At 43.0% G+C, this 22,481-nt stretch overlaps 1 protein-coding gene across 2 annotated transcripts in view; it reads right to left on the bottom strand.

Annotated features, from left to right (window-relative positions):
• The window catches only part of ubac2 (UBA domain containing 2), a 200,333-nt gene extending 180,235 nt beyond the window's left edge, over positions 1-20,098 (bottom strand). The window contains exons 1-4 of one of the 2 annotated variants that reach the window (XM_073028625.1): positions 19,984-20,098; positions 9,466-9,593; positions 6,092-6,211; positions 3,206-3,312 (exon numbers count right to left, since the gene is read on the bottom strand). In XM_073028625.1, coding sequence (XP_072884726.1) covers positions 3,206-3,312; positions 6,092-6,211; positions 9,466-9,593; positions 19,984-20,014 — 386 coding nt within the window. In that variant the 5' untranslated portion in view covers positions 20,015-20,098. Of the gene's footprint in view, positions 1-3,205; positions 3,313-6,091; positions 6,212-9,465; positions 9,594-19,761; positions 19,875-19,983 lie in introns of those variants that run through there. The other variant, XM_073028633.1, reaches the window with a different exon arrangement.
• Between the last annotated feature and the right edge of the window lie 2,383 nt (positions 20,099-22,481).

Genomic DNA, 22,481 nt, shown 5'->3' with positions numbered 1-22,481 from the left:
TACCGCCAGGACTTAAGAACTTTTTAAAAGCTATTATTAATGCTTTTTGAGATAGTGATTTAGATGCATATCATATTTTCTTACTGAGTTAAGTATTGTATGTAATTAGTTTTGCTACAACAAGTGTATGGGACATTGGAAAAAAGTTGAATTTCCCCATGGGGATGAATAAAGTATCTATCTATCTATATGTTAACGATGAGAAGTTGCAACCGGATTGAATGGTGTATAATGTCAGAGAACATTCCAACAACAGTCCTTTAAGATGGAAGGCATGTTTCTGAATCAATAATGAAAATACTGTCTTGAGGACTCCTGTAGCGATTTAACACACAAAATGCTGGAGGAAATCAGTAGGCCAGGCAGCATCTATGGAAAAAAGTAAACAGTCAATGCTTTGGATCAAGACTTTTCATTGAGTCCTGATGAAGAGTCTCAGGTGAAAACGTCAACTGTTTACTCTTTTCTATAGATGCTGCCTGTTTTGCTGAGTTCCTCCAGCATTTTGTGTGTGTTGTTTTGGATTTCCAGCAGCTGCAGATTATCTCCTGAATCAGAATGATGAGCAACAACCACACCATTTGCCTTCATCCAAGATGTGACTTCAATAATTGGAGTGTTTTCCTTTTAATACTGATTGACTTTAGCTTTACAAAATTCCCTTGATACCACAGTTGGTTAAGTACTGCTTTGATGTCAAGGTAGTCACTCTCACCTCTCCCTGAAATTCACCACTTCAGCGAATGCTTGGGCCAAGGCTGTAATAAGGTCTGGAGCAGAATAGTCCAAGCAAACTCAAGGTAAATATTACTGAGTAGGTTTGTATAAGTGCCATTTGATGGCATTATCAAAGACACCTTCCATCACTTTGCTGTTGACTAAGAGGTGGTTGATTGAGCAGGCTATTTGGTGGAGATTTATCCAGTCATTAAGCCTGTTACCATTCAATTTTGTTTAATAAACTCACATGGCATTTAAAAAAGTCCTTTTCCAAGTCCAAGTACTCCAGATGAACTGATTTTCTCTTATTTAATCTGCTCTTAATAACCTCTAACAGAAAGATCTTCAAATTGAAATGTTAATTCTGTTTCAATTTCCACCGATGTTCTCTGACCTTCTGCTTTTTTTCCTATCATTTTCTGTTTTTACAACCACAAACAAATTTGTCAAACAAGATTTCTCTTTCAAAAGCCCATGCTGACTCTGCTAAGTCTCATTATTTTCTGAGTTCCCGGTCACCACTTCCTTCAGATAGATTTGTGTATTTTCCCATCCAACTGATCTATAGCTCTATGTTCTCTCACTTCCTTTTTTCCCTTAAATAGTGCCATCCAATATGTGGGAACTATTTGAGAACTTATAGAATTTTGAAAGATGACAAACATGGATCCACTACATTACTAGCTACTTGCTTCAAAACGGTGAAAGACAGGTTTGGCAGCTATATCAACTTTCAGCTCAATTAGTTTTTTCAATACTCTTTTTAAAATTAATGCAACTTTCTTTCAGTTTTTGGACCCTTAATCTGTTGGTCTCCATTGATCTGTGAAGTTTGCAGTTGGTTAGGCTGCAGAGTTTTGCATGGAGTTCTGGTCACCCTATTACTGAAAGAATATAGATGGGTTTAGAAGAGGCTTGCAGGATGCTGCCTGGATTAGAGAATACTGGCTACAAGTACAAATTTGGATTGATTCTTCTAGCGCAATGGAGGCTGAGGGGAGAATTGATAAAGCTTTGAAATTATGAGAAGCAAGAAAAGGTAGACAGTGAGAATCTTTCTCCCAAGGTGGAAAAATCCTAGAAGGCAGGCATACATTTTCATTCAAGTCACTTATACATAACACAAGTATCTATAAACCTACCATGAGACACTTTGATAAATGCCTTATTGAAGCCCCTCATTTGTAGAATCTACATCTTGAGCTCCCTCATCTCCTGTTCCTACATTCATTATATTCTTTGATTTTCCTGATGCTTTTCCAACGTATTTAACCCAGTTTCATTTTCTGCATGGTGGCAGTCCAAACCCCTTTTCTCCCGAGACTGGACTAGAAAGATATAGTATCCATGTCACCATTATTCTGATGAGCAGCTATCAAATGCTCTGGAGGATGGCTAGGTCTTGTTGTTACCATTCTGATATCTTTGGCAGTAGATTAACTTTTAGCAGCTACAGTTTGGTGATACTTTACCATCTTACCAGATCTGTAAATTGTGTATTAATTCTTTGAATGTTAATCAGTGCAGATTTGCTATTAAATTACTTTGTCTTGATACAAAATCCTGTCATTTGATCACTCTTCCTGAAAGTCCCCTTTATGACCAGAATGTTAATTGACCATACAACCTTTGGAACCCATCTACACTATTCCCATTTTTGCACTATTTGTTTGTCTTGTCACTTCTAGCAATTTTTAAGTCTTGCACTATACTGCTTCTGCAAATTTCATGGCATATGTCAGTGATAATTAATCTGATTCAGTGAATATGTGGGTTTCCTCTGGGTGCTGTTTCCACCCACATTCCAAGGATAAAGATTAGCTTTATTTGTTACATGTACATCAAAACATACAGCAAAATGCGTCATTTCCGTCAATGACCAACACAGTCTGAGGGTGTACTGGGTGTAGCTACAATTGTCAACAACATAGCATGCCCACAACTTACTAACCTGTACTTTACACCTTTGCAATGCAGGATACAAGTCCAGTCTGGAGAAACCCATGTGGTAAATGGAAGAAACTACCAACTCCTTACAGACAGCGGGGGAGGACTGAATAGCAATTGCTGGCACTCTAAAGGGTTATGCCAACCACTAAGCAACCATGCCACCCGCCTACCCATCCAGATCTTCCCGTTTTCAGCGAAGAGTTTGTTAATGTGCATGCAGCTGTGTGAGATTCTTCTGGGTGCTCCATTTTCCTTCCACACCGCAAAGACATACATTTGATAACTTCATGGCAACTTCTGTGTCCAATCCGATTGCCTTATTTCCTGCGTTATAGTAACTACACTTTATTGGCATTCTGAGGTCGACAATGCAAGTCTTTCTATCTTTAGCATCTTACACAAATCACAGCATCTCCAAAAGTGCAACAAACTCTCATTCTTATAGTCAATGGGCGTTTTAAACTATATGATTAAATTCTGAACTGGAAAGGTTCATGGGTCTGGAAAACTAAACAAGAAATGAATATAAACTTACAAACCAGACGGCAAGACGTCCACAGTAATGTCAAGTGTATGATGCAGGGCTTCCACAAGCAGCAAGTCCATAACTGCGCACAGCACCCAGGAACCCAGAAGGAAGGACTAGAAGGAAGAGATAACAACTTCCCATGTAACCAATCATAGTTACAGATATTTTATACATACAACCGATTGCTTGCAGCTTCTACCACATTAGTCCCACTCTCCCAAACTCATAATCTGCATTATCCACAAATCTATGGGGCAACATAGTAAAGCAACTGCCTTCAGCTCCAACAACCCAGTTTAATCTTGACTGCTGCTGTCTATACAGAGTTTGCATGCTCTCCCGTAACTGCATGGGTTTCCCTACCAGTGCTCTGGTTTCTGCTCACATTCTAAATACAGTCGGCCCTCCTTATCCGCAAGATCTGCATACGCGAATTCAACCAACTGCAAATCGAGAAAACCCGGAAGTGCTCTTCCAGCACTTGTTGTTCGAGCATATACAGACTTTTTTTTCGTCATTATTCCCTAAACAATTAAGTATAACAACTAGTTACATAGCATTTACATTGTATTAGGTATTATAAGTAACCTGGAGATGATTTAAAGTATACGGGAGGATGTGTGTAGGTTACCATGGGTCGGGGATCGAAAAAAAATCGTCAGTTCTCTTACTATGTAGTCAGAACAGGTACATCCGGTATTATTTAGCGTCAGTTAGTCAAACATTTGTCTTAGTATATAGTATATATTTTACCTTTTTATGCATATAAAACACTTAAGAATGTATGTTTTAGCGCCAGGCTCAGGAAGTTCCTGAGTTCGATCCAGTGACAGACCACTTCTGAGCGCACTGTCCTTCCGTGCCTGGTTGATGTGAAGGATCAAAAACCCAAAACCCAATAATTAAACCACTGCACTGCTTAGTAATAATTGTAGTTTTCATCAGGGCAGGACCTTTCTCACTTTATCCTTTAAAATTGTTCCAATCGTTGACCAACTGTAGCCTAACACTTTTCCAATGACCGATGGCGTTTCACCTCTTTCCGATCACTATTATTTCCACTTTATTTTCAATCGTGATCGCGATTATTTTCATGAACAGAAACACTGTGGACTCAGAGCTCGGCCGCCGGGTCGTAATGTCCACCGCACTGAGACAGGTTAAATAAGGTCTGGGGTCCCACTGGGTCCTAAGATCCACCGCATTGACACAGGTTGAATAAGGGACTTGAGCAAACACATTTTTTGGTATCCGCGAGGGGTCCCGGAACCAATCCCTTGCGGATAAGGAGGGCCGACTATATGCAGCAACTAGCCACTGTACCTAGTGCATAGGTGAGTGATAGATCTTGGGAGTGTTGAATATGTGACGCATAAAATGGAATTAGTGTAGGTTTAGTGTAAACGGATGCTTGATAGCTGGTGACTGAAGGGCCTGTTTCCGTACGACATAACTTTCAACAGCTCACCAAGTTCTTCAAAAGAATCTCTTAAACCCACAAAAGGTAGCAGTTGCATGGAAACAAAACCTTGCAAGTTCTTTCCAAGTTTTGTACCAAACTGCCCTGTGCACATACATCTAAACTCAGGGACACTCACCCCAGATGGCCTTCACCACAAAGAATGCAGTGGCTCAAGAAAGTGACTCATCACCACCTACTTAACATCGCATCGAAATGGGCAATAAGTGTGGGAGATAAGAATACAAGCCTTCTGTCAAAATCTGTAAGAGCTTCACCACATCAATTAACTTCTTTAAAATACCATGTGCCTAACACTTAAAATTTAATTTCTTGTGCTTTAGTTATTTCAACAAAGCTATGTTGAACAAAATGTGAAAACAGAAACTGGTAGAAATACATAGGTCAGGCTAGATGTCAGTGAAGGCGTGGAAACAGGGACTTAACCTTACCAAATCTGCGCTGACCATCACACACCCATTCAGGTTCACCTAATACTTCTCCCAATTTCTGAATTAATAAAACTGGAGCAGATTTCAGATGTAGGAATATACGGAAGTTGGGGTGAAACTCAGGAATTCATCCAGTGTCTATATATAATTATAGTTTAGTTGGCTATGTTGGCCTGAATCACATGACTGAGATTTAAATCCCCTCCAGATGCTCAACTACAAATATATGCTGACAGTGCAGACTGGAAACTTTGTACAGTTTTAGTCACCCTGTTATAGGAAAGACGTGGTTAATATAAAAAGAACAGAAGAGATTTACGAGGATGTTATAAAGATGGATTGGCCAGGAGTAAGAATAAGGTCACCCTTCATTCTCTTATATTCCAAGTTTATTTCTTAAAAAAGTCCTGACAAAGGTCTTTTAAAATTCTGGGAGGCACAGATAAGGTGGACAGTAACAGTCCCTCCCCCAGGGTTAGGGAGCCCAAAACTAGGAAGCATAGATTTAGGGTGAGAGGGGAAATATTTAAAAGCGACCTGAGGGGCAACTTTATCACATAGAGTATGGTGAGAATATCGAATGAGTTACCAGAGAAAGTGGTTGAGGCAGGAACAATAGTATAATTTCAGAAGCAATTTGATAGTACAGAGAGGCAAGGGGCTTTGAGGAGTATGGGTCAAACACAGGAAATTAGGACTAGATGGGTGAGCAATGTGGTCGGCACGCATTTGTTGGACTGAAGGGCCTGTATCTGTGCTGTAATGCTCTATAACTCCAGCACAAAGAAGGCATTGCACTGTTGGAAGTGATGTCTACTGATGAAATGTTATACAGGCTCCGTTTTCCTTCTCAAATATAAGCAAAAGATGTCACAGTTTTACTTTAGTGATGAGCAGTAGGGATTTCAGAGCAAGCCAAGAAATAAGCTTTTCTAGTTTAAAATGAAGATAAAATCATAAACACTGTAAAATTGAACATACTGCAAATTTTCGGCTGCCATATCTTCTTTCAAAAATTCTAAAATTGTAGATAAGAAGGCAACTACAGAACACATCCTTGAGGTCGAGACAAACTATCCGAGCAAAGATCATTCTCCATATCTGAAAGAGAACAAAAAAATCACAGACTGAAGATTTATGATTTAAGAATATTTCATATGATAAGCAGTTACTCCATGAATTCTCCTTTTGAGAGAGGGAGAAAGAGAAATGGAGAAAGAAAGGAATGACAAAGAATAATGGGTGGACAAGAGGAAAGGGAACAAAAAGAGAGATGACAGAAGATAGAAATGGATTTAAAGAAGATAGGGAAGATGGTGATGGAGGAAGAAGCACAGGAAGTAAGGCATGAAATCATTAATTACAATGCTCTAGCCACTATGAGCATGATGTTGGGGAAACATTTTGATTTAGATTAGAATTTTTGATGTTGATGATTGGACATTTGGAGAAAAATTGAGAAAATTGGATGGACATTTGTTTTTCACTTCAAGTTGACTGGACATGAAAACATGAGAGACTGCAGATACTGGAATCAGGAGCACAAATACAAACTGCTGAAGGAACTCAGTGGGTTGAACAGATGCTGCTTGATCCATCAAATTCCTCCAGCAATTTGTTTGTTAATCAGACATAAGTTTAGTTAAGAGTAGTTACAGTACCAAAAACAGCCCCACATCTCCACAGGCTTAAAGTGGAAACTTATGCATTGATGGAATAATACTGGGAATAATTGATACAATAGGGACTACAAAACCTTCAATATAACACAGAGGAAATGTGTCCATTTTTCTCAGATAATGAAATGAAATGTATTTTAATTTTAACACAACCTTGGCTCAGAAAGGAGTAGATGTGATTCAGAGAGAAAAAGGCAACTGAAGAGGTAGGTTTTAAGGCATGCTGGGAAGGAAAGCAGAATCGATATTGAAGACAGCAAAATGTACCAGACAATTTTATGTTTACCTTTCTCAACATGTGGCTCCTTCAACCTTATTAGATTTGATTTGATTACAGTAACTTCAAAAAGGATAACTTGCAAATGCATAGCCTTGAAGTAATAAGTAAAATTCAAAAATAGTTTACAAGAGTATCAGGACAGCGGTTATCGTGTATACGGATTTTAGCAAGGTCTTTAATGAAGTCTGAAAGGTTATGTCTTAAAGGATCCAGTGAAGATTGCGGATTGGATTCATAATTGGCTCAGTGGTAGGAAGTAGAAGGTAACGGTCAAGGGTTGTTTCCCAGACTGGAGGCCAGTGTTTGTTGGCGTGATTTGGATGTTCAAGGTAAGTTTGCAGATGACATTAAAATAGTTAGTATTGCAGATAGTGTAGAAGGGGAATCTCGATCAGCTAGGTATGTGGGCTGAGGATTAGAAATGGCTTTCAATCTAGATTAATATGAGGGACTGCCTTTGGAAGATCAAACTGTGCCAGGACTTACGGCGTGAATGGTAGAGTCATGCGGAGTGTTATGGAACAGAGGGACATATGGGCACAAGTAGTGACACAGGTAGACAGGGCAGTGAAGGCACCATTTAACAAGCTGGCCTCCATCAGTCAGGGAAACGTTATAAGAGTTGGGAAATTGTGTTACACTTATATTTGATGTTGGTCAGAGCGCACCCAGGGCATTGTGCTGAGATAGGAACAATGTTATTAAACAAGGAATAGAGTGCAGAAAAGATTTACTAGTTTGCTGTCTGAGTTACAAGAGGAGGTTGTGCATATTAGGACTTTACTCCCTGGAACATGGAGGGGTGACTTGATGGAGGTATGTAAGATCATGAGAGGCAAAGATAGGATGAAATCACAGAGTCTTATACCTAGTTGGGGGGGGGGGGGTGATAAAAACATGAGGGCATAGGTTTAAGACCATAAATAAGGGATTTAAAGTGACATTAAAAGGGCACTAAAGAGCAGCTTCACACAAAGGATGGCGAGTATTTGGAGTTATCTGCTAGGAGCACTATTTAAGGTGGATACATTAACAACATTTAAAAACTATCGAGATAAGTACATGGATAAGAGTGGTTTAGAGGGCTCTGGGCCAAACACAAGCAGATGGGACTAGCTTGCTGGGCATCATAACCAGCATGAACAAGTTGAGCCAAAGGCTCTATGATTCAAAAAAGTTAGACTGTGCAGATATAGACGAAAATAAAAAATACTGCAGAAATAGGAAATCTGAAACAAGAAACAGAGGCTACACCTGTGGAAAGGAAAATGGATTTCATGCTTCAGGTTAACTCTGCCCCCCCCCCCAACCCCTCCCATAGGTGCCGCCTGATCTGTTGAACATCTTCATCATTTCTGTTTTTGTTTCATTTTGATTTGATCTGTTGCTGGGGTTCAGACAAAATTAACAGAAACTTAACTTTTGAACTGAAACTTCTTGGATTTTAACTTTTGACAAGAAACACCATAACTACAAGGGAAGGTCAGACTAATAAGGTTCATCAGACAATAACAAATCTCATTTCCTCTGAGATCTTCCCTCTGCAACTAGCCCATTTCTATTTTCTACCTTGAATCTACAGGGAGGATAGTCCTTCTATGGTGAATTGTGAAATTTTATCAACCTTCAAGTTTACTGATCTTTTTGGCTGCACTCTACATGATTTTTGAGTCTATGTATCTGTAACTACTCTTGTTTATGGCTGGAAGCACCAAACCATATTGTTGGGGTCAGAAGCGAGAGATGAGCCGGTTCGGCTCGCTGATCAGTGGAGTTTGCTCAATCCGTGCTGGACTGAGGATGTGGCCTGCAACCAGTGGATGTCTAGATCAGCTGCATTGATGCCTGACATTGTGAACTTCAGCCCTGAATGCAGTTTGATTGCTTTTACTGTCTGCACAAATTGTTTTTGCCCCTCTCTCTCTCCACACACTGGATGTTTAACGGTCTTCTTTTGCTTTTAATGGGTTCTATTGGGGTCTATTTGTTTTGTGGCTGCCTGCAAGGAGATGAGTCTCAAGGTTGTATAAAGGATACATACTTTGATAAAAATATATATACTTTGACTTTTGAACTTTGAAGAAAGGATATATTTTGTCGTAAACTCTGCATTAATTCTTTAAATATTAAGCATTGCTTGTTTACTATCAAAACTTTTGATACAGGTCCCCAATCTAGCTGAATCAAGTTATGCCCAATAGCTTTGAAGATGGCTTTGTTTAAAATATTCTGGTTTCACATTAAACTTAATCACTTCAGTCTTGTACCAGCAGAAATAGCCCATTCTTGCTTCTCAAAATCCATCATAACATTGTACATATCTATAAAATTGTCTTTTTAAATTCTGAGGCACAAATTAAGATTTGCCAACAAGCAAGCCAAACAGATGAACTTACTTCAAGCTCTTGTTTAATTGCTTTTAAGTCGTACACAAAATAATTCTGATAGTGTTGAAACGGTACAGCTAAAATAAAGGCCGCAGTACTGAGCACCACCATAAGACTCTTAGAAAGAGGGGCTTTATCTGTAAAACAAAAAGAGGAAATTGGATAGCTCCAAATGATAGACCATTTTTGTTCTTTACTATAATTCGAATGTACAGGAATAACCAAGATAATCTCCCACCTCATTGTAACACAACTCATTTTAATCGTTTATGTCAGCATCCCTAGCATAAACCTTTGCAATGCAGTGACTGGTCATTAAAGGAAAATAATACACTGCTCTACTGTACTGATTCATACTCAAGTAACTGGAGAGGTATTTAACTATGAGTGGGTAGGATCACTAATTCCAAATCAGGAAGTCTTAAATTCAGGTCCTCCTTCGAAGATTTCAGTATCTACTGCCCCCTGCTCTGCAATACATCAAAGTCATGGCATCCGCATAATACTGCTCTATTCCCAGATCTCTTGGTTCCCTTAACATCCACAAATCTATTTAGTTTCCTTTTGCATGAAACCATTGACTGAGCTTCCACATCCTTTGGGATAGAAAATTCCAAAAGTCACCAACATATCAATGAAGAAATGTCTTATTTCAGTCCCAAACAGCCGGCTCCTTATTCTGAAAGTGTGGGCCCCCCCCCCCCCCCCCCCCCCGCCGCCCACCTCTCGACTCCTAGGCTAAGGGAAACATTCTACTTGCACTCGAAGAATTTTGTACGTTTCAATGAGGTCACCTTGCAATTTTACGAACTCTAAACAATAGAATCCCAGCATATTCAGTCACTCCATACATCAAAGATGATAGCATGATAATGAGCATGATTAGCTTTATGTGTTAAGATGTACATTGAAATATTGAAACATGCAGTGAAATGCATCGTTTGCAGCAAATCAAGTCAGCAAGGAATTGCTGGGAACAGTCCACAAGTGTCGCTGTGCTTCCAGTGCAAGCGTAGTATGCCTAAAACTCATTAATCCTAACCCTAATGGTATGCCTTTGAAATGTGGGAGGAAACCAGAGCACCAGGAGTAAACCCACATGGTCATGAGGAGAACTTACAAAGCCCTAAGGGAAACAAACCCTGATCAGTGATCACTGGCACTGTAAAACAACTGCACCAACCACTACGCTCATGTACAATGTACTGTGTATGTAATCAAAATGGCTTCTTTGGTTTGCTAGAGTAGGAATGCTTTTATGTCTGATAAATGTTTTTTTCTCACAGTTGTTTAGCTTTGGACTTGCTGATATGGGGATTGTATTCATTTGTTAACCAATGGGGAATGTTATTTTGTCTTGTGGGGCTGAGAGCTTGGGGGGTTTTGCGGTCTTTTGAGGGGAGGCGGGAAGGAGACGCCGAGGAAGGTGGTCATGCGCTGCACTGCTCGGTCGACCACCGGGGTGGTCCCAGGTGCGAGGACGTGGAGGTTGGAGGCAAGCGATGAGGGGTCAAATGGTTCGATGGTTGAGCTCCAACGATGTGCACTAAACTGACTGAACTTTGATAAGTTGGCGCCTTTTGCTTTATTTTCTTTTCCATATATACTGTATTGCATAGTACTCTTTCAGTTTTAGTAAAATTTTTAAAGTGTATTCTGTAGCGGTATCTGGTGTGAGTTTGATATTGTGTGGTATGCGCGGCATAAACTTGATTCTCACAGCACCTGCGTGTACTGGAGGTGGGGTTGGATAGTGGCTGGACCTCCTTTTCCCCTAGACATATACCAGCCTGTTGGGTAAGTGACATCCATCCCTGCCATCCCAATTTGGAGAAGGCTCATTGCATTCCCTTCCAGGCAATTCCTATTTGCTACATTAGATCAAAAATACTTGCCAGTTTTTGTTATTTAAAAGTCAATCTTATAACGTGAGGGAAGTAACCTTTTAGCACCAAGTTTCAGGGTAAGCATCTACAAGTTGTCAATGAGGCTGCACTTGGAAAACGGTATACAGTTTTGGTCATCCTGTCACAAACCTGAGAAAATCTACAGATGGTGGAAAGCCAAAGCAACACACACGAAATGCTGCAGGAACTCAACAAGTCAGGCAGCATCTATGAAAATGAATTAACAGGCAACATTTCAGGCCAAGACCCTTCATCAGGACTGGAAAGGATGACTGTTTACTCTTTTCCATAGATGCTGCCTGGTCTGCTGAGTTCCTCCAGCGTTTTGTGTGCAGTTGCTCGGGAAGGATGTGGTTAACCTGTAAAGAGTGCGGAATAGGACCAAAGGGCCTGAGCTACAGGGAGGGCTTAGCCAGGCTAGGTCTTATTTCTGTGGAATGTTCCAAAATATGAAGTGACCTCATGGAAGTGTTTAAAATTTTAAGAGGATCGATAAAGTGGATGGTAAAAGACTTTTCCCAGGGTAAGGGAGTCCAAAACTAGGATGAGAGGGCAATGAATCAGAGGAACCTGAGAGGCAGTTTTTTTCCACCCAGAGGGTGGTGAGTATACAGTATAAATAAAAAAGCTGCCAGAGGAAGTGGTTGAGGCAGACAACAACGGTATAATTTAAGGCACACGGTGGGGTGGTGTTTGGTGAAATATGGGCTGAACTTGGGACGAGCTGGGTGGGCAGTGGTCAGCATGGCTTGGTTGGGCCAAAACGCTTGTATTCATACTATATTGCTCTAAGACTCTATAATAAAATAAACAGTAGACTTCAGATGCTTTAATTTTATTCTAATACTTCTGTGAACTGCCTGCCGCTCAAAAACATTTCGGTTTAATCTGAAGTTTTCGGATTTCTGAGACCAATGAGCTCCTGTAGCCTGAACGGTAATTACAGATAAAACAAAAAAAAATCATAGATGCAACAGATTTTGCAGATGTTGAAAATCTTGATCAACACACAATAAATGCTGGAGAAACAGCAAGTCAGGCAGCATCCGCGGAAAGGAATAAACAGTCAACATGCTGCATGTGTCAATAAAATTTTCAGTTTGTTTGCATTTTCTGTACAGATGAAAATAAAGGTGAATCTCTTACTCTAGACTATGGATCAATACACTATCCTTATAGAGACCATCCAATTTATAGAGACTCTAATTAATCCTCTCTATTACTTCCGCTCTATAATCACACAGCCACATTCCAGTGGTGTGCTTTCACACCGATCAGGCGATCTGGCACTTTACTGTCTCTGAGAAGATACCACGAATGGCACAGAGGCCAGGAAAAGGGTGCGAACCCATGTTCGACTCCATCTCTAGCTGCTTAAGGCACCGAGGAAGATCCAAATCATCGAGCTGAGCATGGAGGATGAGTGAGTGTTCAGTGGTCTACCTGCCCCTCGATCACTGCTGCCAGAGGGTGTTTATGTGTGGCGGTCCCTCTCTTCCTCGTCCTCGCCTTGATGCAGCTGGAGTAAGGTTTGTGGTTTTAGGTTTGTGATGTGTTCTGATCGCTCCTTTTGGGCGATTTTTGAATCAGGGTGGCCTGCAAATAGTGAACACTGAACTGCACTGAAATATGCCTTTTGATTCTGTGTTTGCACTCTTTTTTTGCTGCGGTTTTGTTTTCTTTTTTGTGCCTGGGGGATTGATATTTTTCTTTGTTTGAGTTGGTTCCATGGTTCTTTGTTTCGTGACTGTCTGTGGGGAAAACGAATTTCAGGGCTTTATGGTGCATACATACTTTTGAACTCTTTGGCCATGCTCAGGTATTTCTTCAATTGCCTTCTGCTACCCATTCCATCTGGAGCTGCACTGAGAAGGATCTCCTCAACTACTGGCTTCCCACCACAGTAAGCATTTGTTCCATGAAGCTTCTGCAGCTACACACCAACACAAGCAGGCCTTGAAGAAAATCTACCTAATAACTGCCTTAACATTTCCAGCAGTTGAAACTCACCTCACTCTCTTCAAAGGCAATGTGATTGTAGACCTATATATGCTCTTTGACAATAAACACAACTTCGACAAAATCATCTAATTAAACTGAAAATCTCTGGTTTGAAATCAGTGATCTAGATTTTTCTGCATCCTTCTGAACATGGCATACAAAGTCCAGTGAATACACCGGACAGTCAACTAACTTGCATCCTACCGTCATGGTAATATAATTCAATATTCCACGGACTTGTTTTATTGCTCCTTTTTGTTGACGGACAATTTAAGTGTCAAAGCTACAGTGATTCGGAAACTCAATTCATAAAAGCAAAATGTCCAAATAGATGCATAAAGTGTGAAATAAGAAAGTTGCAAGGAACCTCTACGTATCGCAGGAGGAAAATAGAACACTGCTGGAGGAAGTCATCAGATCAGGCAGCAACTGTGAAGCCAAACAGATACAGGCAGCCCCTGGGTTATGTACGAGTTCCGTTCCTGAGTCCGTCTTTAAGACAGATTTGTACAGAAGTCAGAACAATACATCCGGTATTATGTAGCGTCAGTTAGTCAAACGTTTGTCTTAGTATATATTTTTACCTTTCTATGCATATAAAACACTTAAGAAACGTATATATTCCAATAATTAAACCACTGCGTTGCTTAGTAATAATTGTAGCTTTAATTGGGGCAGCACCTTTCACATGCTCCATTATTCTCACTTTATCCGTTATCCTTTAAAATAGTTCTGATCATTGACCGATTGTAGCCTAACGCTTTTCCAGTGACCAATGGCATTTCACCTCTTTCCAAACGCTTTATTATTTCCACTTTATTTTCAATCGCGATCGCTTCCCGTCAACGGAACAGAAACACTGCAGGCGGCGGCTCCCGAGCTTCGCCGGCTCCCGAGGTCCGCTGGGTCCAAAGGACCACCGCACTGAGACAGGCTAAATGGGACAAGTGGGGGCTGTGCTGGGTTTGGGTATTTGATCCTCCACAATATTCCGCATGGGAATTTAAACTGGAGGTGGCAGTGTTTTTTTTTTACGAGGTCGAGTTGCGAGCTCAACATCAACCCGGTATGGGAACGGTCTATCACTGGATCGAACTTGGGAAACTCCGTTCTCCAGCCCGGCGCAAATCTCACTGCGCCACCAGCCAACCGGAACTGGGGGGGGGGGCAGGGTCAGGGTGAACCTTCCTGAGAAAAATTTAAGCCAAATACAAAGTTAAACACTCAACACAGTGTCAACGGCAACAACTGAAAATGGCGGACAGTGTCGCGATCTGACTTAAAATGGCAAACGGCGTTCTCCTTCCTCGGTTCGTAAGTACGAGTTGTCCGTAAATCGGACGTTCGTAACTTGGGGACTACCTGTAGTTAAAACATCTACACATGTGTCTCTTCTGTAAACCACCAAATGTGCTTCAGGGGGTGCACTGTTTAATTGTTCAATCTGACTGCTTTGCATTTTATGAAGTTCTACAGGGTTCACAAACTTTTTAGCACCACTGTATGTTAGGTACTGCTTTTATCAAGTAAGTAATAGCACAATGGTTGTGTCCATTAGTGCCCCGTGTGTTGCATAAGCAAGAATGCTGATGAGCAGAATATCCTCCTGTTTGAATAATTGCTCAACATCCCAAAATATTGACTCCCCCTTCCTATCTGTTTCTAGACCCCTTGTAAATAATGACTCTTGAACCATGCTTTCATCTTTTATGAAGGGACCATAACAAAAGAAGCAAAGATTCATTGCCTGGCAAAGTCGACTCATCCACCTGCAGAGTAAATTCTGTTGCCCTCAGTATGTTACACAATGTGTCTCCACATTCTCAGACATTTCATCCACTCATCTTTGAACTGAGTTATCAATGAGTAGAATTGCCTTGATTATTTGGTCACTCAGAACTTCCCTTATTGCAGGCAGAATCAGTTCTCCAATTGTACGGGGCTTTCCAGATTTAGCTACGAAACTTGCTATGAAGCACATGAACCATCACTGTTCTGTTGTGAAATGCTGGCAAACATGCTTTGAAGTGTTTTCTATTTCTGAACATTTTCACAAAGTGACTGAAAATAAGTCAAGCTCTTGCTTGCTTTATCAGAGTGTATTCTTTTCGAATGTTTAAGGAGCCTGAATGGTTTCATTGTCTCATTTGAAAAAACTTTTTCACAGTCACATTAGCTGCTGATGGCTGCTTGGTGTTGTATAAATCTATATTTCAAATACTCCACTCTATACTGTTTACACTTTTTTATTTGGTCTGCTTCTGTCCTTTTCGTTATGGATTAATGACCTATTGTTTAAGTCCAACCTCAAGTGTTGCCATCCATAAAGGGGAAAGTTATGATGGCATCACAGCTCAGGCAAAACCTGACTCGCTGCCTGAAGGTATGCAAAGTGGGGCTGTGATATCTTGGTTGGGCTGTAGGCTAGAGAAATATGGTCAAGACCATTCAAAAGGGCAGATTCTGAACTTTACTTCAACGAACACCACAGCCTAATTCACAGGAATTGTGTCATTGCATGATTAGTGTATGGTAGTGGTCGCCAACCCGTCGATCACAATCGACTGGTTGATCTTTGAGACTTTCCCAGTAGATCCCGAAAAAAAATGAAAAATAAATACACAAATACGGTTGAGAGATTGTTTCTGGGTTGCGGGATTTTAGTTCCGTTCTTTCTGCCAGTGTGCATGCGTGTAGCTCCCCCACACTACACAGTATAATTCAGTGGTCCCTAACCACCGGGCCACGAGGAAACAATATGAATCAGCTGCACCTTTCCTCAGTCCCTGTTACACCCACTGTTGAATTTGAATGCACGCGAGGCCATCAATCGCCTAAACGCAGAGATACCCTCGCGCCAGGGATCACTGGTTGGCCTCAGGTAACTGGCCGACGGGAAATGCCGTTGCTACTGGCCTGGAGTGCGGACAGATGGGCACCATCTCTAAACCTGTTTAGCACACCGAATGTTAGTGGGGAATGCGGTGCTAAAATATTCGCAGACGACCGAATTCAGGCTCGGGGTTTCATAAGTAACAGAGTAGCTACCACGCTGCGATCTACTGAAACAAACTTTTGTCGGCCATTAGATCCTGCAAGGGGGGGCAGGCTCGTGTCCTAACACACTCCTCGCTCGGTCGGTCGCTCTCTCCGGACTTCAACCTCCAGCCCTGACCTTGTCCTCTCACCCCACCCACAACCAGCCGCACCTGGCCAAGGCGTCTGGCGGCGGGCGGGCAGGAAGCTGGAGTTTGGGCCCAGAGGCTGTCTAATGAGGCAATGAAGCCCTCAAAACTGCTTTGGTACCTTGAGTCCAAGCACCCTGCATTTAAACACAAACCTTTTGAGCTTTTTCAGCAGAACAAACATGAGCAAGCAGGACAGAAGATAAGTGCCGAGAGCCACGAAAACTAAATTGCGGAATAGACGGGACATAAGGAACCTGCCTTGAGCATCGCTGTATTCCAGTCGTGATTAACGCCCCCCACCCTGCCGTCAGCCGGTCCGCAAGAACATTGTCAATATTAAACCAGTCCGCAGTGCATGAAAGGGCGGGTACCCCTGGTGTTTATACATTATTTCTACTTCCGGGTTGCGGGGCTTTACTTCCGGTCTTTTCAGCCCCGGTGCGCATGCATGTAACTAATTGATTTGAGGTCGATCTTGCCTTTCACTAAGGCCGAGGTAGAGGATCTTGGACTTAAAAAGGTCGGTGACCACTAGTGTATGGGAATCATACCAGCTAACACAACTACCTTGTGAATGGCGATAATGTGTGGACCAGGCCTGGAAATAACATGATTCAGTCTAGATTTCTCATGATATGCCATACACAGAAGTGTCACATTGCTTTTCAGAACTATAACACATTTCAAGCAAAGCCTAAGAAAGCAGTGGGTTAGCAAGGGATGAGGTGATTACGTGATCATTGCAATTAATTATGAGGCACCAAGGATCAAATGCTTATAAGTAATTCAATTCTCAAATTAAGCCTGTAATTCTTCAGTTGTCCCCTTTGTTACTGAGCACAACCCTACCACCCCTGGGGAGTTTGGGGAGTGAGGGGTGGGTGTTATCACTCACTTTGGAAACATTGGTTTAGAATGTTATGGGCCAAATGTGGGCAAATCTTAGGTGAACACCTTGGTTGGAAGGACTGATTTAAATTGTGTATGACTGTACAATGTATTTTACTAACTGCCACCTAAACTGTTGAGTGTTTCCAACATTTGCAACTTATATTCATTTTGGCAAGTTTATGTTATGGATAAAGTTGACAGTTACATAAATGCAGGCATAGCTTGAGATACACATTTCTTCCACAGCAATCATACTATGAGTAGGACATATATATCAGACAGTTTGACTGTGCAAACACCCACAAAGGAAATTAAGCAGCTATAAGCAGAGGGCTAAACCTACATTAGAATGCTTTAAATAATTTAAAAGTCATTCACACCATTACATAGATCTTCCTCTTTATCTTGAAGGTAAAACGCAAGCAGTCACAGACAGAAGAGGCACAGAAGCAGATCCCTCGGCCCATATAGTATATGAAGAACTATTATTCTACTGGCACCTTAAAACCGGTTGCTTCGGGCAGATGGGGCACATCAACTGTGGTTGACAGCTCATCTAGGAGAAGGAAAACTCTGATCTCAAACCTCCACTAGCTTATGGCTATCCCCACCCATGGGGACGGCTTCAGGCATAAACCCCTAGCTGCAGTCCCCAAGTCAGTCCTACACTGAGTTCAATGCTGACTGTATCAGTCGCTGCCATTCCTCTGGGTTCACCAGATGCTTGTAGTGGCGGAGGAGCTTGCTACATGGGCAACAGCTTGCTCTCCATATTGTACTGCCCAGGCTTGCATATTAGACAGCTAGGATGTTCATGGTCAACTCTGACTGAAGGAGGCCCTCCCTATCACCCTCATTCACCACTTCCACTGATAGCTCATTCCATACTCTCACCACTCTGAGTGAAGTTCCCCCCAACTTTCCCCTTAAAATTTCACTTTTCAACCTCAACACATGGCCCAATCTCACCCAAGCAACCTTAGTGGAAAAAGCCTGCTTGCATTTATCCTTTCTATATCCCTCAATTTCTATCAAATCTCCACTCCATCTTCTACACTCCAGGGAATAAAGTCCTAACCTATTCAACCTTCCCTATAACCCAGGGTCTCAAATACTGAAAATATCCTTGTAAATTTTCTCTGCAGTCTTCCAATCTTCTTGACATCTTTCCTTTACGTAGGTGACCAGAACTGCACACAAATACTCAAAACTAGGCCTCAGCACCCTCTTATAAAACTTCAACATAACATTCTGACTCCTCTACTCAAAACTTCAATTTATGAAAGCCAATGTGCTGAGAACTCTTTACAACCCTAATCTACTGGTGACACCGCTTTCAAAGAATTCAAGGTAGCATTATTGATTTCAGGTGTTCCTAGTGCATTTTTGAAAGGTAGACACTCCAGTACTATCATTAACTCAGCAGACTGCCGGGTCTACAAAAAAAACAATGGAGTAATGTCCAAATGTCCTTCAAGTGATTTTGAATGAAAAATAAACATTGACCAGGAAGAGATGTGCACTACATCCTTCAAACAGAAGAACTTCGATAGAGTATCCACATCAGTATATGGCCAAAACTTTTTTTATGGAGCTGTAATGAATGAAACTCCACAAACCATTTGTGCAAAGAGAGTTTCCATTATACAGAAACAAATGACCAGACAATATATCGCTGGTGATACTGGTCAGAGTAAAAACCGAGTACAAGTGATCAGGGAGAATTCCTTCCAGATTATTGACCGGGACCTTGTTCAATTGTTAAGGTACAGAGAAAACCACATCTCAAAGATGGTAAATCTGGCAATGTGCTGCTCCCTCAATACCATCCCTCCCCCTCTAAAGCGGTGCTCCCTCAGCACTGCCGTTCAGAATGAAAGGCGCTCCCTTAGCCTGCCGCTCAGAATGAAAGGCGCTCCCTCAGCACTGCCGTTCAGAATGATAGGCGCTCCCTCAGCACTGCCGCTCAGAATGAAAGGAGCTCCCTCAGCACTGCCGCTCAGAATGAAAGGCGCTCCCTTAGCCTGCCGCTCAGAATGAAAGGCGCTCCCTCAGCCTGCCGCTCAGAATGAAAGGCGCTCCCTCAGCACTGCCGCTCAGAATGAAAGGCGCTCCCTCAGCACTGCCGTTCAGAATGAAAGGCGCTCCCTCAGCACTGCCGCTCAGAATGAAAGGCGCTCCCTCAGCACTGCCGCTCAGAATGAAAGGCGCTCCCTCAGCACTGCCGCTCAGAATGAAAGGCGCTCCCTCAGCACTGCCGCTCCAGCGGATCCAGCCTGCAGTTTATACTGTGAAGCGGAATATAAAATACAGCGGACCTCGGGGGAGTGGGGCGGTGTGTGAGGGAGCGACTCCTCGGCCTTGGCCAAATCCACTGCATCAACTTCTGTCACAGGCCGCGGGCGTGGAGAAGCTCAGCGCCCGGATCCCGGAAACCGCCGGGCTCGAGAACAGCTTCCTTGCCCAGGCCCAGAAACCGTGTCCTTGCCTGCGCCCAGCCCCCGCCATATTCCGCCTCAGCCCCGGGCCCCACTACTCACACAGGCCGCTGGAGCCGGTGCCGCTCAGCATCGTCCCGCCGACCACGCCCCCTTATTCTGGCCACGCCCCGTCAGCCAGACCCGCCCAGATTCTGGCCACGCCTCTCCATCAACCTAGACCCGACCTCTGCTGCTGGCCACGCCTCCCTGTCGTCAGCCACACCCCTCCGCCAGTTTGGACACGCCTCCGTTGCTAGCCACTCCCCTCCACCAATCCGGACGTGCCCCCACCAGGAGCTATGCCCCTCCCCTTCTTCGCCTTGCCTGCAGTGAGCTGATCAAGGTCACTGACACACTCACTGTCTCATTCACTTACGTTGGCATTTATCCATGGACACAATCACCTGCATTCTCACTGCTGCTCTTCCTGCACTCACTGATCCACTCGCTCTCTTTTTAACAAAACAACAAAAGTTTATTGACACCAAGATGCATGAAATACAAACATCAGGTATTTCCAAGACAGTGAATAAATCCAAATTAAAAGATGTTTATTACTGTCTATAAAGCAGTCAATTCTTTGTGGAGGGGCTACCATTCCAGAAAATCCCTCACAGTACCCAGAGCTCCATCTCCAAGGACACCTGGGCATAAACATATCCCCAAAAGAGGGGTAAACCCCACTCACCCCACTGACTCTGCAGCTCACTGACACACTCCAGAGTTAATCCCTGGTCACTCACTGACCATCCCCAGCTCACACTACATTATCTCTGACTACTGTGCTCTCATCGACGAATGATTGTACTCATTCAGAAGCTGGGGAGAACACGCTCAGCAACACACTCACCCATACGTTTTTACAGAGGTTATTTCCACCCCAGTTGTGTGAAGTGACTGCTGAGGCCAGGACGAGAAACACAGACTCCTCCCCCTACAGGTGCAGGTCATGTCTGAGGGGGCAGGAGGCTGGTTAGTTTGGTGCACACTTCCACCATTGACACTGGGCTTGGGAATTCTGTCGGTGCACGGCCTTGGCATTCTCAGTCGCATCCCGATTGCTCCTCCACTTGGAGAAGCCACAGTTCCCTGGAGTCATGTTGATGTGGCATCTCTTCTAGGGGGCTTTGAGCATATCCTTGAATCTTTCACACACTCAGCTGGGAACACACTTGTCATTTCTAGACACAATGACACATGCTCGCGCACACACACTCATCTGACTTATTGAAACACAATTACTAATCACAATCACTGATACATTTGTTGATCGACCCACAGACATAACTACGCTTGTCTGCACTCATGGGCATATTCACATATTGATACAATCACTCCCTCACTGTCACCGTCACTAACAAGCCTCAGTGACAGAACCCTCCCTGAGACACATTACTTACTCTTATGACCTACATATTTACCAGCAGACTTGCTGTTTGACACACACTCAGATACAGGCCTTCACTGGCACCACTGACTCATCTCACACTCAGTGACAGATTTACGCACCAATACAATCACTATCACAATCACCGAGACACAGACATTGAGACAATGTCTGCGGCTGTCAGAGGCCTCTGCACTCGAGCGAACTCTCTCAGTGGCGAAGAGTTTGCTGCTGATTCCTGAGTCGGTGAGACTCGAGACTGTAACATTGAAACAGGGAGCTGTTGGTCTCTCCTCTCACTGTGGATGGGGTAATACCTCTCTCTCCCTCATTAGTGGTGGATAGAGCCTGTGGAATGCCAAACTGTTGAGATGAACAGTGGTTTTTGATGGACTCAAGACCATGGTCTCTTTGCTATTGCTTGCAAGGTGGATGGTGGGGTTGGGGGAGGGGGGCTGATGCTTTCAGCAGGAACAAGCGGGGGAAGAGGGGTGGGTTGATGTTTGCTGGTGCTTGTGCATGGGGGGGGTTCTTTGGGGTTCTAACATTTTTCTGTCATTCATTCTTTGGGGTTTTGCTTCTGTTTTGCCTGTGAAGAGTAAGAATTTCAGGTTGTACACTGCATGCAGTGCATTCTCTGATATTAAATGGAACCACTGAACCATTAAACTTGTCAATCAACCCCCTCACCCACCCCCCCAGTCATAGTCACACTCATGGACACTGACCCTATCACTCCCTGACTGGAAGACACTGACATCACTCACTGATCAGCATAAAATCAGATTCATTTAAGTGCCCCGTGCATCAAGCTATACAGTGAAATGTGTTGTTTGCATTAACAACTAAGGATGCACTGGGGGCAGCCTGGAAGAGTCACCACACATTCCAGTGCCAACATAGCATGCCACGGTCATAGGACACACAAGCCACAATGACAGCACCAACGGAACAACAGAAAAAACAAGCCCCTTACCTCCCACCCACCCATGCGCTCACACAGACAGCCCTCGAACTCCAGGACAGGCTGTGACCCGGCCTCCAGCCTCCAATAGACTGGGGCTCGCAGACATTGGGCCCTTGACTTCCCCAGTAGACTCTCAGCAGCTTTCTGTAGCTGCACGGGGGATTCTGACTGGTTGCATCACCCTCTTGCATGGAGGCTCCAATG

Source organism: Hemitrygon akajei, chromosome 2 (genome assembly GCF_048418815.1).
Source record: "Hemitrygon akajei chromosome 2, sHemAka1.3, whole genome shotgun sequence".
Lineage (NCBI taxonomy): Eukaryota > Metazoa > Chordata > Chondrichthyes > Myliobatiformes > Dasyatidae > Hemitrygon > Hemitrygon akajei.
Note: the sequence above shows the minus strand (reverse complement) of the source record. Positions and strands in the feature narration are given on the sequence as shown.